This window comes from Melospiza melodia, chromosome 12 (genome assembly GCF_035770615.1).
Source record: "Melospiza melodia melodia isolate bMelMel2 chromosome 12, bMelMel2.pri, whole genome shotgun sequence".
NCBI classification, from domain to species: Eukaryota; Metazoa; Chordata; class Aves; order Passeriformes; family Passerellidae; genus Melospiza; species Melospiza melodia.
The window spans coordinates 19,598,782-19,611,751 of NC_086205.1; the positions used below are offsets into that span (position 1 = coordinate 19,598,782).

Sequence of the window (12,970 nt, forward strand, 5' to 3'; positions counted from 1 at the left end):
AAACACCTGGCCCAAGACTTGCCTGTTTGGGGTGGGCATCACCCCACAAGTCCCACCCCAAGGAGGCCCATCCCCAGCACCCAAGGCGGGAGTAGGAGAGTGCTCCGCCCCACAGCTGGGTGCATCCACCCATTACACACAACCCTCACCCGTGGACTCACCTTTCCCAAACCCCTCAGTCGTCGTCATTGTCCCCTTCCCCACCAAAACCCCTCGGTTTCCCCCAGCTCCAAACCTGGCATCCCTTTAGTGCCGTGCCCCCAGCTCAGAGCACGGCACTCCCCAGCAGCCCCCAGCCCCACTCCCCCCGCAGCCGCCGCGTCTCCCCTCCGCTATTGTCAGAGGGTTGCCTCTGCCTCTGTCTGCGAAATTAATTCGGAGGTGGAGAGGGAGAATTATGTAAAGTGTGGTTATTCTGGAGCGGCGGGGGAAGCGCGGCTGATGGCAAAGTGCCTTTTTGTGTGTTTAATATGCATTTTTTTCCAGCGGTGCATTTTCAGGCGGGTAATTTGCTGTCTTTTCAGACCCCGATCAGTATCATTTCTCTGGCAATGACAGCTTTTATTTGCACTGAAATGAATGCTGCAAAATTTCCAAGAAATAGCCGAGGCCCTGTTGGCTGCCCACCCCCGCAGGGCCGGGCCATGGGCACCCACCCCCGGAGGCCCCTGCCCACGGCCCCACTTGGCAGCAGAGTCCTGGGGTTCTGGGCAGATGCATGTGTCAGTTTGCACACCCCGAATGCACAAGGGTGCGTGCCCCCCTGGCTCCCCCTTCCTGGAGCCCTGTGTGCACATCGGGGTGTCACACCTAGGGGTGGGTATATACACCCACACCAACGTGTGTGCACATACAGACAGCCCTTGTGCACGTGTACAGCCCCCAGCACAGCACCCCTCCCATGTGCACACGCACACTCTCCTCCTTTATGCATATCCCTGCCTGAACATCTACACACATACACACATCCCTGCTTATGTGCTGGTGGGCACTTTGTGTCCCTCCCCAGACCTTGGCATAGCACCTCTGATGCAGAGCACCAAGAGGGTTTGGGGGTCACCCATTCACTGGGCTCTACCCCAGCACAGCCCAGCGCTCGGGGAAATCAAGGCACAGAGGGGGCAGGCACAGATGGGTGCTCTCTGCACAGTCCATCCCCTCTGGGCACAGACAGCAATGGGTGGGAGTCTGGAGGAGATGCAGGGGTGTGAGTGTGGCTGTTTGTCTGCACCTCTGGCTGTTGGGAAAGAGGAAAGCTGCTGTTTGTGTAGGTGTGTGCCGCGTGGGCGGTGCGTGCCGGAGCTGGTTTGCCGGAGCCGCGGCGCGGGCGCGTGGTGCTGCCTCTGCAGCGGCCGTGATGCTGCACGGACACACCTGGCTGTGCCTGTGTGTGCCCGTGTCAGCCCCTGCCCGGGCCACGGGGTGTGTGACAGTGTGTCTGCAGCGGTGCCATGGGCACACGTGTCCATGTCCCTGCGTGGGCATCTCTGACTGGGACAGCAGCCCTGGATGTGCCCAGGCACAGCGGCTCAGGTGTGACATGAATGGTGTTGCAGAGTGCTCATGCATGGGCAATGCTGCACCCCCTGCAACGCTGTGGGGGCTGCACGGTCCTGAGCCTGGGCTCCCATGCACCCCTAGCCCCGGGACCCTGCCTGCAGAGGTGCTGGTGCCTGGCATGGCCAAGGTTAACTCTGCTGGAGCCCATGGGCACAGTGAGGGGAAGCTTTAATTTAATGAAGTGTGAGGCTTTTTATGGGCTTTTAATTACGTGGTGATAATTAACATTATAGGCCTCCGGGTCCCGCTGGTGCCAGGCTGCCCTGTGCCAGCTTCCGACTGTTTGTAAATAAATCCCGTGGGACGCGTGGTGCTCGCCCCAGGGCACCCAGCTCCTGCAGGAGCGAGCAAAGCCAGCCCCAGCCCCCTCCTCCCCAGCCAGGGCACAATCCACTGCAAAATGTGGGTCTCCACCGTTTTTCCTCCCAGCTGCACCCAACCACCTGGGTTTTGCCAGCCCTCTGCCTGACCAGAGCTGCCAGCCAGCAGTGCCAAGTTTGGTGAGAGCAGGCACAGGCAGCAGTGCCCCACTTGTCACCCCTGCTGGAGCCCAGCCTGGCGGGGAGCAGCCCCCCGTGCTGGGGTTAATAGGAAGCAATTCATCAGGCAGCACTGGGCACACTGCCCACCCACCAGGCACCCGATGGATTTATCGTGCTGCACCCAGGCAATTTCCTGCCCTCCTCTAATCAATAAGGGAGGGCAGGGGGCAAGGCCAGCTTCCCCCTGCAGGTCATGATGTGTGTGGGGAAATAAAAATGCCCCAAAAAACAGGTCAGGAGACCCAGGTGTGTGGGTAAGGACCCCACCACAAATAATTTCCCCATTTTCTGCCAGCACCAGGGATCAGCAGCCATGGGGGTGGGGGGGACTACAGATTGGAGCATCTGGATAGCCCCCATCTAAGAGCACTGGGGGTACGGAGCAAGATCCAGGGTGCCATACATTGCAGCCATTAGGGCCAGCACCCGATTGCTTCCCCCACCCAGCCTCACAAAGGGAGCCCAGGCCTCCAGGCTCCCCTCCCCCACCCTTTCCCATTTAATTTTTCCTAATGAAAGGCAGGAGGATGGCGGGGAGCTGGGGCACCAAGGTCGAGGCTGCCTTTAATCAATCCCCGCTGCTGGCTGGGTGCCCGGAGGAGCTGGCGGAGGAGAGGACGGGGGCTGCGGCAGGGGAGGAACTACAGAGAGGGTTGCACGGTGCAGCTAAGGGGCTCCCAGCAGACAACTGGGGCACCCAGTGCTCGCCCCCTCCAGGACCCTGCTATGCCCTACTCCAAAGAAAAGGCACCGTGAATGCACCGTGCTGCCCATCCAGCCCCAGAGCTGTGCCGGGATCCTGCCAGGGCAGCTTTAATCCTCTGCAGGAGACATCCCCGAAAATCAAACCCCCTCCCTGCACCCACATCTCACTGTGGGGTACCCTCTTTGCCCACCAGGATGGAGACACTAGGGCCATCCTCAGGCTCGGGCTGCTAAAGGCACTGGGCAAAGGAGTGTGGAGGGTGCCGAGGGGGACCTGGGGGTCACCTAGAGCTGGGTGCTGGTGACGGCACTCACCCCGTGCACCAGCACGGTGGGGCCCAGCCCGCGGGTGAGCAGCTCCAGCTGGTGCAGATAGAGCGGGTAGAGGCTGGTGTCGGCCGGCGGCCGCGGCAAGTACAGGAAGCGCACGGCCGGCGCGGGGCTCTGCTCCAGGACCAGTTTGTTGGCGGCACGCACGTACTCATCTGACACTTGGGTGGTGTTGGTCGGGAAGTTCACAACCCCTTCCTCCTCTTCCTCCTCCTCCGCTGGCCCTCCTGAGGGTCCCTGGCAGGTTTGCCAGTGCAGGCGGGTGATGGCATCCCAGGGCACCAGCTGGATCTGGGCCTGGATGCGCAGGTCCTTGAGGAGCTGGCGCAGCTTCTCCTCCTGGGCATGGGGCATGGTGCCCGCCTCGACGCAGAGGAAGAGGCGCAGGCGGGCCCGGCGCCAGGCCCGCGCCATGTTGAGGACGCAGGCCATCTGCAGCAGGAACAGGCTGCAGGTGTCGGCATAGCGGGCGCTGTCGGGCCGCAGCAGGTTGACGGGCCACACGTGGATGGTGGGTGGGGGGCTGGCGGCCCGCCGCAGCTCCCAGGCCTTGTCCAGGCTCTCCAGCTGCCGGGCCAGCAGGACATTGCGAAGCATCTTCAGGGCGTCAGCCACAATGCCCACGTACTCCCGGGCTGACAGCAGTTTGGGAGTGGCGGCTGCCCGCAGTGGGGGGAAGCCCAGGGGAACCTCCTCACGGGCGCTGGTGAAGGCGGGGTGCCGGGCCAGACCGTCCTGCGGTGCCTCATCGTCGTAGAAACCCAGCACCAGGGTGTTGGGGCGCATCCCGCCTGCCAGAGAGACCGTGCCAGCCCAGCTGAGCAGAGGCAGAGGGCTCCACCAGCCCTCCTGGCACTGCAGGTGTCAACAAGGCACAGCTTGACTTTGGCATTGCTCAGCCTGCCAATTTCAGACCCCTCAGGATCAAACCTAGATAGCTCCATGACCTGACTCCATTTTTGCACTGCCCACTCAATACCTCTTCCATTTGGCTTTGGGACTGCCCACACTGGGTGCTTCCAAACTCCTTGGCATATCTCATGCAGGGATCTTCAAGCCCCTCAACACTGCCAACAGTGATGCTTCCAAACCCCAAAATGTCTACAGCTCATCCCAGGCGCTTCCAAGAGCAAACCTGGCTCTGGTGGAATCAACCATCCAGGTGCCTCCAAACTCCTTGGCACTTCTCAACCCACGGGGACAGCAGGATGGACACTCACCCATGTCTAGACCAGGCACCACTTACCAAGGCCAGAGGTGAAGAGGAGCTGTCGGACACCGTGCCGCACTGAGGGTGCAAGGGTGAGGCTGACAAAGGCCTTGACATTCAGTTTGTCCACCAAGCTGAGCCACGAGTCCTGCTGGGCCTGCAGTGGATCTGAGGGCAGCATGTCTGGGTGGGGGACAAAACCAGCATCAGTGGGACAGATATCCCATACTGGGGCTAACCCTGGTGTCCACCCCTTCTGCAAAACCCTGTGCCCACCCCAGCATGGGTGAGATGGAGAGGTGCTTACAGAGAGAGATATAAAATTGTATATAAATGTATAAGAAACCCCAGGCAGCCCCATCCCCACTCCCCAATTTCAGGCCATTAGTCACCACAGCAACAGCAGGGAAGGGGGAACAGAGCCTGTGCATCAGCCATGTCATGTGCCAGGGAGAGCACGCGTGTGCAACACACATGAGAGTGCAAACACCCACAAGGCACCTGGACACACAGCAGCAGGTGTGAGGTGAGGATGGACACAGGCACACATGTGTGCAAGTCTGTGCCAAGTGTGTGCCCACGTGTGTGCTGGGCGTGTACAGGTGCTAACCTGGCTGGCACACGCCTCATGCCAACACCGACACATGCAGAGCCCCATGTGCACATGTAGGGATGGACATTCATGCACATGCATGTATAAGTGTGTGTGCACAGGAGGCATGGGACAGACACAACTCACTGATGTCCCCATAGCAGCCAAGCCCAATGTGCCACACATGTGCCCAAAACACTGACATTCCTCAGCCATCAACTGGTCAGCAGTGTCAATCCAAGAAGCCCAGGAGCCCTCTGGCACCACAGCAGAGTGCAGAGGCCATTAGCACAGGAGACAGTGCAGATCCTCACCCAAGTCCTGCAGCTCCACATGGCCCAGGACATAGAGGCCGCTCTTCTTGAGGTCATTGACAAAGTCGATGAGGCGGGCGCTGCCTCGCGGGTTCTGCACCATCAGCAGCATCTGCGGGCGCCAGAACTTGACGTGGTCCTTCCGCACATCCAGCATCAGCAGGTACTTCCGCACCTGCAGGACGGAGGGAGGGAAACAGGTGAGGAAGCCTTTTTGTTTCACCATTCCACCCCCTGGGGATGCCAGTCCTGAACACATGCTGCCCAGGACACAGCTGAGCTGCCACAGGGACACCAGCATTCCACCCCAAGGGGACAACAAGAGGACAGCACTTACCTGATGAAAGATGAGGGCCTGGCTGATGTAGCCCCAGGTGCTGCTGGGTGAGAGGTAGTGAAGGGCAAGGAGGAGGAGGAGGAGGAAGCCCAGGCTCGCTGAGGCCGACACAGGGCTGATGAGGAACATCATGACGCAGCAGCCTGCGATGCCCAGCAGGCACGTGTGCCAGGTGAAGTACCGGAAAGTGGGCCTGCAGCAGGGAGGAGGGGACACCTGCTATCATGTGGTGCCCATGCTGCCTGTGGGAAGGGCACAGCAAGGGGAGCTGTGCCAAAGGGCCACACCACCCACCCCCAGTGATTCTGCTGTGCCAGCCCAGGGCATGTTGGGCACCTATGCACCTGGAGGAGAAGTTATGGAGGGGAGATGGTATCTCCCAGGGCAGTGGGCAGCCTGTTGCTGCCAGCCCTAGGCAGACAGGGCAATGATGGCCATGGGACTGGCAGTGTCCTGGAACACCCAGGTAGTAATGGGCAGTGCATGGCAGCGCTGCCAGCCATGGTGCCCGCTCATTCTGGTGCAGGAAGGCAGAGGCGGGGAGGCAAGAAGCTGTTATTTTCTCTAATTGCTGTTTTTCCTGAAAGGTAATTAAAATCCTTTTCCGCTGTGCTTGATGCAGACCTCAGTGAGGGGAGGGGGGAGGCACCAGATGTGGGGTGGGTGAGGGGCCTGTTGCTACCCGTCCCAGCAGGCTCCCCCGAGGCACTGATCCTGCCCCATTCCGTGCCAAGTCAAGGAAGCAGCTGGGCAGGGCAGATGGGGGCCAAGCCACAGCCTGGCACAGGCATCAGCTCTCCTTTGGGAATGGGGCCTCTGGGGGACTCCCAGGCAGTGCCACCCAGCCCTACTTGAGCAACACCTCTGCCCACCTGGGGGACTCTCCCTGCTGGGGAGTCAGCAGCCTGCACTGGGGGCAGTGGGCATCACCCAGGAGGGAGATCAGGCTCCCCGGCCATTCCCAGCACCCCAGATCTGGGCAGCCCCACGAGCCCAGACTCACACCAGGGTACCCCACACCCTGTACCACAGGCTGGGCCTGCCTGCTACACATACTCCTTCTTCCTGGAAGATATTTTCTCCTCCTCCCACCCAGAATCCTCCTTCCTACCTCCCCCTTCTCTGTTAGTTTAATTAGCGCTAATGGAAAGTGGGCTCCATCACCGCTTGGCAAACTGCCCGGGGGATGCCGGCCGGGCCCAGGCTATAAATTACCTCTGGAAGCCTGAGGGGAGGGGGCAGGTGGTACCCATGGTGCTGGATTTATCCATATCCACTCAGCAAAGCAGTGCCAGTGCACAAGAACCGTGCCAAGCCAGTGCCATTCCAGGACCTGTCCCCTTCTCTCCCCAAGGATAGGGGTGTCTTTGTCCCTCTAATGCCCAGGAGAGGGGAGTTCAGCATCTCTGCCCACCATCTCATCATAAATCTCAGGCACAGGGGTGGCAGGGGAAACACAGACAAAAGAATGGAGGGATGGGTGCCTGCCAAACATTTCAGCACAGCCTCTCTCCCCTGTGGCAGTGGGTACCTGAAGTTGGGGGCCGAGGCCCATTCCAGTGCCAGGCAGGCCAGGTTGACAGTGGCATAAACCAGGAGGAAGAAGATTGTCACGACACTTGCGATGGTGTTGAGCTTCCCAGAAAAGAGCACAAGCTGCAGAGAGCACAGGGTGAATGCATACCCTGGGATGGCACATCAGGCATGTGCCCAAGCCACCCCTGTCCACTTGGGGTGTATCCCAAGGGTATGATGGGTAAGGGTACAGACAGGAGTCCCTCTTCCTTTTTGTGATTTATCCTTAATTTATGGGATACCTCCTGCCTCAGGGAGGGAAGGGCACAACTTCAGTAGGACACCCAGGGGGGCTGGGAGAGGAATTCCACAGGGCAAGGGGACATGCCAGGCTCCACAACACCCAGCCCGGGTAACAACCAACCTTCACCCACCAAGGCCAGGAAAGAAGCATGGCTGACAAACTCACCTGCACCACCAGCCAGGAGAGGATCACTGCCATCACTGGGTTCCCACTGGCAGATGTCTTCTTGGCCAGTGCCAGTGCCTGGCCTGCAAGGCAGAGCAGGGAGGCTGGGCTGGGACACCCCAGTAGGCAGCCACAGGTTCAACCACCAGCCAGAGTCCCATCCCCACCCTGAGTGCTGGGGCGTGGGCAAATTCCAGGACATGCAGGTGACCCAAATGGGCACACACCAGCCCACAAACCATCACCTCCACACCAAGAAGGGAGTTCCCTGCTGTCAGGGCTGGTCCCTAGCAGGGACAACCTGCTGAGGGGGCTCCAACGAGTGCCAGGGCATTCTGGGCACTCACCAAAGAGATCATCCCGGGCCAGGGCGTACAGGATGCGGGATGCCCCGATGAGGTTGCTCATGGCTGCAGAGAGAGTGGCAGCATAGATGCCCACAGTGACCAGCGGTGGGAAGATACTGATGTCACGCAAGAAGCCATAGTCTTTCTGCAGGAGGGTCCTGGAGAGGGACACACACACACTGGCATCTGCCTCAGCCCAGGCCAGCCTGCCCTGGCACCAGGCACACCCTGGCAGGCGGAGAGGTGGCCATACCTGTTGCAGGTGGCACACATGAGGAAAGCCAGCAGGTTGTAGACGAGGTAGGTGAAGAGCACAGCAGAGATGGTGCCCCGTGGGATGGAATAGCTCGGGCGCTTCAGGTCCCCTGTGGGCAGGAGCAGGCAGCATTAGTGCCCACAGGCACAGCACACCCCTCATCTCTCCCAGTTCCTGTTCCTCGTGCCACCCTGCCAGGCACCTCCTGTCCATACCTGACATGTTGGAGCCTGCCATGATGCCAGTGCAGCCGTTGAACATCACTGCAAACACGGAGCTGAAGCTCATCATCTGCCCGGTGGTGTAGTCCACATCATACTTACCTGCAGGACACAGACAGAAGCTGTGACAGGCTGTCCAGGGTGGCACAGCCCCGCCACAGGCCCACTCCTCCATGTCCCCACACATAACCTCCAAGAGAAACCACCCCACAGCACCTGCTTTGTGCCCACCAGCTGCCCCCACCCTCGAGCAAGCCCCATGTGATGTGGCAGTGCCAGTGGGCACGGCAGGCAGGTGGGAGAAGCCTCTCCTCACCGCCCAGGTTGTCTCGCAGAGTGCTGAGGGAGAAGCCGGTGAAGGAGCCATTATCAGTCTCAGTGCCATTGCTGTCGGGCAGGCGGATGGGCACCTTCAGGGGCCGTGTGGCAAAGAAGCTGACAAGGATGGTGCCCAAGACAGCTGCAACAATGAGGAAGATGAGGAAGGTGGCCTTGGCATAGATGGAGGCACCCACGAGGCACACAAGGAGGCAGAGCGCCAGCAGCACGGTGCCGTAGAGCAGCTCGAACCAGTAGCTCTGGGGCAGGACGTGGACACCTGTGCCCGCTTCTTGCCCTGCACAGAGACAAGTCAGGATCAGCCAAGCTCAGAGGGGGCATCACAGGGAGCTGAGAGCTACTAGCATTGTGTCAAGCATGATGGGCACCAACTCACTGGCCAGAGGGCTGGGTGAGCCATGCTGGCTCTGCTGGGCATAGTGCTTGGCATGCCTGGCACAGCACTAGGGCTGCTCAGGTAAGGAATACCTGCTGTCCCCTGCCACCACGCAGGGTGGTACTCACCAGGCGGGATCCCAAAGCTGTCCACCACTGCCTCCACCAGCCCCAGCACATAGAGGGCACTGCCACACACATTGGCCAGAAAAAACATGATCCCGATGCTGCCGCCAAACTCCGGGCCCAAGGCACGGCTGATCATATCTTGCTCGCGTCAAGGGAAGATGTCAGCAGCACAAACCACCATCAGATGCTCCCTCCCCTCTCTCCCAGGCCAACAGGGTCCCAGCCTCAGCATGGCACCCCAAGGCCACTGGGTAGTCACTCAGCTTTGTCCCACATGTACTGTCCCAGCAGCACCCACAGCAAAGGATACAGTAGGCTCCTCCAGCATCCAGTGCCCCGTTGGTGGCAATGGCACACACAGACAGCACCGTCATGCCAATGATGAAATATGCCACTGCGAACATGGCCAGAGCCTGGTACAGCCCAGCATGACCCACCACAAACCCTGCCAAGGATGGGAGAGGCCAGTGTGCCCATTAGCTGAGCATGGACAACCTGCAGGACAGAGTCCCTGGCACTGCCACCACACAGACCTCACCCCACTGAGGAACGTGGCCACTCCCATCCCTGTGCCCACACCTTCCCCCAGGACCTGCCAGCCCCCTTCCATCCAGGATGAGGATGCTTCCACCTCCCACCCACAGCAGCCCACACCAGTGTCTCCCTCTTTCAGGGTATCTCCATTTTCCACCCGTGTCCGGCCCAGGTGTGCCCAAAAACCAAACAAATAGGGAAGGGGCTCTGCTACTGGGACCCCCGTGCCATGCTGCCACCCTTGTTCCCCAGAGTGGGGAGTCAGGAGCTCCCCACAGGGGTCCCCTTGCTGCCTGCTTGCCTACAGCACAGCAGGAAGTAGAAGCAGTGCGGGTGTCCCTGCCAGCCACGGCACCGCTCCCAGTGGGGCGGGTGGGTGTTCCCGCAGAGAGGGGCCCAGAGTCCCCCCGGCCCTGCCCGGGGTGACGGCAGCGATCCCGGTGGAGCGATCCCGGCTGGCGACACTGCGGGCGGGAAGGGGCTGCCCGCGGCTGTGGGCGCTGCCCTATCTCAGCCACAGGCCAGGCCGCGGATGTGCCCGCGGGAGAGGCGAGGGGGGGTGACCGGGGCACCGGCACCGCAAGGAGCCCTCGGGGCGACACGCTGGCTTTGAGGGCACCCGCTGCGGTCCCCAGAGAGCCGGAGGGCATCCGAGTGCCACATGTAAGGGGGGGTGGGGGTGTGGTGGAAATAAAGGGATGCCCCAGAAGCACTGCGGGTCTAAGCAGGAGGGGCTGCTAACCCAGGAGATGTGGGGAGCATGTGAGGGTGTGGGGGAAGCGGGGAGCCGACCGGGAGAGCCTTGGCTCCCCAGAGTGGGAAAGTTCCTCTTCCTGGCAGCTTTCCTTCCCCTCCACCCGCACCTCCCCTAGAGCCCCGCGGTGCCCGGGGTAACACAGCCCCGGGCGGGGGCCAGGTCAGGCAGGGAGAGGCCGGTGCCCGCTGTGGGGCTGGGGGAGGCAGAGCCTGTACGAAGTCCCCAGGCAGGGGAGTGGGAAAGGGGTGAACGATGACAGGGGTGATGGCCCGTGCCCCCATCCTGGGGGCCTCCCAGACAGGGGAATGGTCTCAAGGTCCCCATGGCCCGGCGGGGCCCCCCGGGCACGCCGCCAACTCCCGCCCTGGGCTTTCCGTGGGCGGAAAGCGAAAGAGGAAAAGCTTTTCCCGTTCCCGGACCAGAGCAAACACTGCCCGCCCCGCCTGCCCCGGGCCATGCTGGGGCACCCACCCCTTCAGGCCCCACAAAAGGCTGCCAGCTGCCCCAGCCCATGCCCATCCTGCCCCCTTCGTCTCCCAGGGGTCACAGTAACAGACTCATAACCAAACTGGGGGCAGACTGGGAAACAATGCGTGCCCTTTGCACACGCACACAGGGGAAGCTGAGAATCTGCTGGGGGACACCAGGGTTCTGCCCTTGGGACACTGGATGGGATGCGGGAGAGAACTGGGGTGCTGGAGCCTGGCGCTGCAGGATGCCTGGGAGGCAGCAGGATCCCAGCACTAGGGGACAGGTGGACATTAAGGCACTGGAATCCCGTTTAGGGGAAGACACAGGATTCTACTCCCGGAACATCAGGGTTTTGAACCAGGGTCCCTTACGCAGGTCCCTAAGGTCCTAACTGGGTTCCTGTAGTGCAGGTTCCTGTCCCGAGCCCCTAGCCTAGTGGGGTCAGGTGGGGACACAGCACCAGGACCCCAGCCCGGTCTGGAATCGAGCAGGCAGGGGAAAGGCAAGGGGACCGCAAACTGTGGGCACTGGGGTACGCACTGGAGGGGAGCACTGGGACTGCAGCAGAGACGGAGGCCCAGGAGAGGGCACTGGGAGGGCACTGGCACCCAGACTGGGTGGCTCGGGGCTCCAGAGGCGGGGGCCCCGAGACTAGACGGTGGCCGGGCTGGGGGTACCAGGCAGAGCTGGTGACTCTCGAGGGTCCCCGGGCCGCGGCCGGGAGCGGGGGGTGCCCCGGGGGCGGCGGCACTCACCGAGGCGCAGGAAGAGGACGACGCTGAACATGGAGAGCAGCGTGGGCACCACAACGCCCAGGAATGTGGGCAGCTTGCGGGGGGCGGCGGCGGCCCGGCCGCGCTCCCGGCCCCGCTCCTCCTCGGCCGAGCCGCCACACAGGCGGTACGTGAGCAGCGCGCTCCGCTCCGAGCTCGCCATGGCCCGGCCCGGCCCGGCTCGGGCCCCGCCGATCCCGAAAAGCGTCCGGTCCCGGTCCCGGTCCCGGTCTCGGTCCCGGCCCCGGCCCCGGCCCCCGCCCCGGCAGCCCCGCCCGCCGACCCGGTCCCGACCCGCCGGGCCCCGCCCCACACACGGCCCCGCCCACGATCCGCCGCTCAGGCCACGCCTCCGACCGCGCCCCTCGATAGGCCCCGCCCCGTGCTAGCCCACCATTGAGGCCCCGCCCCACCGTGCACTCTGCCCACGCCCCTTTAGTGGCCCCGCCCACAGCCCCTCTCTCTTGTCACCTGTCCTCCGTCCCAAAATGCTCTTCCATAGTGGTCCCCTCCACCGCCCCCCAAGCCACACCCCAACACCCCCACAGTGACTTCCTCCCCAGCCTGCGTCACTCTACACCCACAACTCTCGGCCCTTCCGGGGTCTCCCCACTCTGGTCCCCGGCACTGTCCCCCCACTCGCGTCCTCCGAACTCGCCCCACTCCTCTCGCACCCCAAAACCCGCCCCTGCGTCGCCACGCGCCCCCTGCCCCCGACCCCCCAGTGGTCAACACCTGATACCCGCTCATGTAGCCCCGGGCCCTCCCGGGAGCTCCGGTACAGCTCCCGCCCATGTCCGCCCACCCGCCCCGCGGCGCTGCCGGCCGGGCTCGGCTGCCCGCGCCAATTACCGGACAATTGGGGCCCCGGGGGCACCGTCTCCCCCTGCCCGCTGCCTGGGCTGGGATCTGCCCGGGCCCCGGGGTCCCACTGCCGCCGCCGCCCGGGGCGGCCGAGCGCCTCGCCAATTAGGTTAATGGGGTTGGCACCGGCACCGGGAGCGGGGGGCACGGTGCGGCCGGGGGCGAGCACCACTCCGGCCTCAAGTTCCCGCGTGGGCGCCGATTGCGGTCAGCGGATCGATTGGATCCCCGCGTGTCGCTGGTGGGGGGATCCGTGCGGGGACACCGGGACGGGGCGGCAGAGCGCGCCCTTGTGAGCCGCGGGGCTGTGTCCCCCCACTCGGCCCCGCC

At 62.6% G+C, this 12,970-nt stretch overlaps 1 protein-coding gene across 1 annotated transcript; it reads right to left on the reverse strand.

The window, feature by feature from the left end:
* Positions 1–540: 540 nt before the first annotated feature.
* On the reverse strand, positions 541–11,939 carry SLC12A9 (solute carrier family 12 member 9). The gene is made up of 13 exons (XM_063167125.1): positions 11,759–11,939; positions 9,552–9,686; positions 9,242–9,379; positions 8,715–9,014; positions 8,393–8,500; positions 8,175–8,286; positions 7,922–8,079; positions 7,575–7,657; positions 7,122–7,246; positions 5,591–5,783; positions 5,254–5,428; positions 4,384–4,530; positions 541–3,928 (listed from the first exon to the last, which is right to left on the reverse strand). The coding sequence occupies exons 1-13, from the start codon at positions 11,937–11,939 to the stop codon at positions 3,093–3,095; spliced, it is 2,691 nt and encodes an 896-aa protein (XP_063023195.1). The 3' UTR covers positions 541–3,092.
* Between the last annotated feature and the right edge of the window lie 1,031 nt (positions 11,940–12,970).